The sequence below is a fragment of the Astatotilapia calliptera genome, chromosome 10 (assembly GCF_964374335.1).
Source record: "Astatotilapia calliptera chromosome 10, fAstCal68.1, whole genome shotgun sequence".
Taxonomy (NCBI): domain Eukaryota; kingdom Metazoa; phylum Chordata; class Actinopteri; order Cichliformes; family Cichlidae; genus Astatotilapia; species Astatotilapia calliptera.
Window position 1 is genome coordinate 18,944,150 of NC_137431.1, and position 2,255 is coordinate 18,946,404.

Consider the following 2,255-nt stretch of genomic DNA (forward strand, 5'->3'; position numbering starts at 1 on the left):
TATTTGAGCTGTAAATCACTGTAACTTGATGTTTCGAAAGGGTGATATAATTAAGTTATTATTATTAACAATAATAATATTATAAGTCTGTTTGCGTGGGTTCTCTCCGGGTACTCCGGCTTCCTCCCACCGTCCAAAGACATGCAGCTTGTGGGGATAGGTTAATTGGATAATCCAAATTGCCACTAGGTGTGAATGAATGTGAGTGTGAATGGTTGTCTGTCCTTGTGTGTTAGCCCTGCGACAGATTGGCGAACTGTCCAGGGTGTACCCTGCCTCTCGCCCTATGACAGCTGGGATAGGCTCCAGCGCCCCCCGCGACCCTGAAAAGGATAAGCGGAAGCGAATGGATGGATGGATGGATGAATATTATAAGTCTTAGCAATGAATGGGAATTATGAGATTGACCTTTAGCTGCCAAGAAGACAAGGCACAAGCCTATTTCTTTATTATTCTTTTAAGTGGGTGGATAACACTTGTGAACCCAGGTAGTCCAATACAACCACTGTGACCTGCTGTACAGCTGCAACCTAAAATAAAGCACCTGGAGCTTGGACGCTATTATCTGACTCCCGTATTTTGAATGGTGTTTGGCTGGCTGCTGAATTGTGTACCCTATGCACACATGCACACACATGAGGAGAGCAGTACACAAGAGAACAGAGTACTGCTATAAGTATCAGAGCACAAAGTTGCTCTGCTTATATTTGTAGCTAGCCTTCACAAACTAGAGGCAGCCTACACAAACGAGTACAGAGAATTATAGAAGATTAACAGAAGCTCTTTCCATGGCATTGATTAACTCAGCTGCTGAGAACAACATCACCTTTGTGCGACCTGCATATTTTATAATAAGTGGTTTTATTGGCATACCTAATATTAGATATTATTTTGTCTTTCTGTGTTTTATTTACATTCTTGCAGTGGTGGGAAACACATTAGTGATGATTGTAATAACATTGGATCGCATGTTGAGAAGTCCAAAATATATTGCTGTTTTTAACCTTGCATTTACAGACCTGTTAAGTAGCTCTGCTTTGGTTCCAAAGGTTGTTGACATTTTTCTGTTTAACCATTATTATATTTCCTACAATGACTGCTTGACTTTCATGTTTTTCTGCTTTACTTTCATTTTTATGCAAGGTTTTAATCTGGTTGTATTGTCCTTTGACAGAGTCATGGCTATCATGTACCCGCTGCACTATCAAATGAGAGTGAGCCACAGGCTCATTTTATCTTTGATCGCTTTTTTCTGGCTTCTTGCCATAACTCTTATACTCATTGCAGCTGGCCTTCTCACAAGACTTTCTTTTTGTAAGTCTGTTGTTATTCAGAGCTACTATTGTGATCATGGTCCTATGTATCGTCTTGGCTGCAATGATAATACCCCCAATCATGCATTTGCTGGTTCGGCACTAGTTATAATTCTTGGGTTTCCACTGGCATTTATCGTGGGAAGTTACTGCTGTATTGGCTATTCTTTGTCAAAAATTTCTACATTTAGGGAAAGAGTGAAAGCTTTCAAAACCTACACAGGTCACCTTTCATTAGTGGCAATTTATTTCCTTCCATTTACATTTGTGTATATGTTTGGGAGTGTAATACATCCAAATGCTAGAATCATAAGCCTTTCTATGAGCACTGTATTGCCTCCCATGTTAAACCCAATTATCTATGTTCTTCAGACACAGGAGATCAAAGAGTCATTAAAGAAGTTGCTGAAAACTCGAGTTACATCCAAAATTGCCACAAAATATTAAAAAAGGATTTAGACTTGAATGTCTGCAGTGCCCTCTGCCATCTGATGTAAAAGATTTCGTTTTTCTGTGATCAAAGAGATTCTGCTCCTCTGTATTTTTCAGGACTAAGATGTAGACATTATTTTAACTTTAGTCAGTTTTAGTAGCAGCAATCTTCTTTTTTCTTTGAATTTGTTGTTTCAGTATCTGCGTGTGCCACTGTTATGGTACTATTATAGAATCTAAATGACCATAGAATTGAAATTACAAGTTAATATAATTGAAAAAGAATATTCAACAATAAAAATATAAGTGAAGTAACACCAGAGTAAATTGGCGTGCATGACCATAGTAAAATGAAATTGTAAAAGCTGCTTTCCATTATAATCACTTACTTTTTTTAGAGTCGTACAATACCACGTGTCACATACTAAAAAAATTTGAAAAATACGAAAAATATATCGATTCTCACATTAAAATATCAATGGTTTAGTAATTTAGATTAAATTTGTAGTT

At 37.3% G+C, this 2,255-nt stretch overlaps 1 protein-coding gene across 1 annotated transcript; it reads left to right on the forward strand.

Moving 5' to 3' along the window:
• Positions 1–458: 458 nt before the first annotated feature.
• On the forward strand, positions 459–1,809 carry LOC113030939 (olfactory receptor 1500-like). Its single transcript, XM_080307699.1, has one exon. It carries the CDS (start codon positions 789–791, stop codon positions 1,758–1,760), a length of 972 nt encoding a protein of 323 aa, XP_080163825.1. The 5' UTR covers positions 459–788; the 3' UTR covers positions 1,761–1,809.
• Positions 1,810–2,255: the final 446 nt, after the last annotated feature.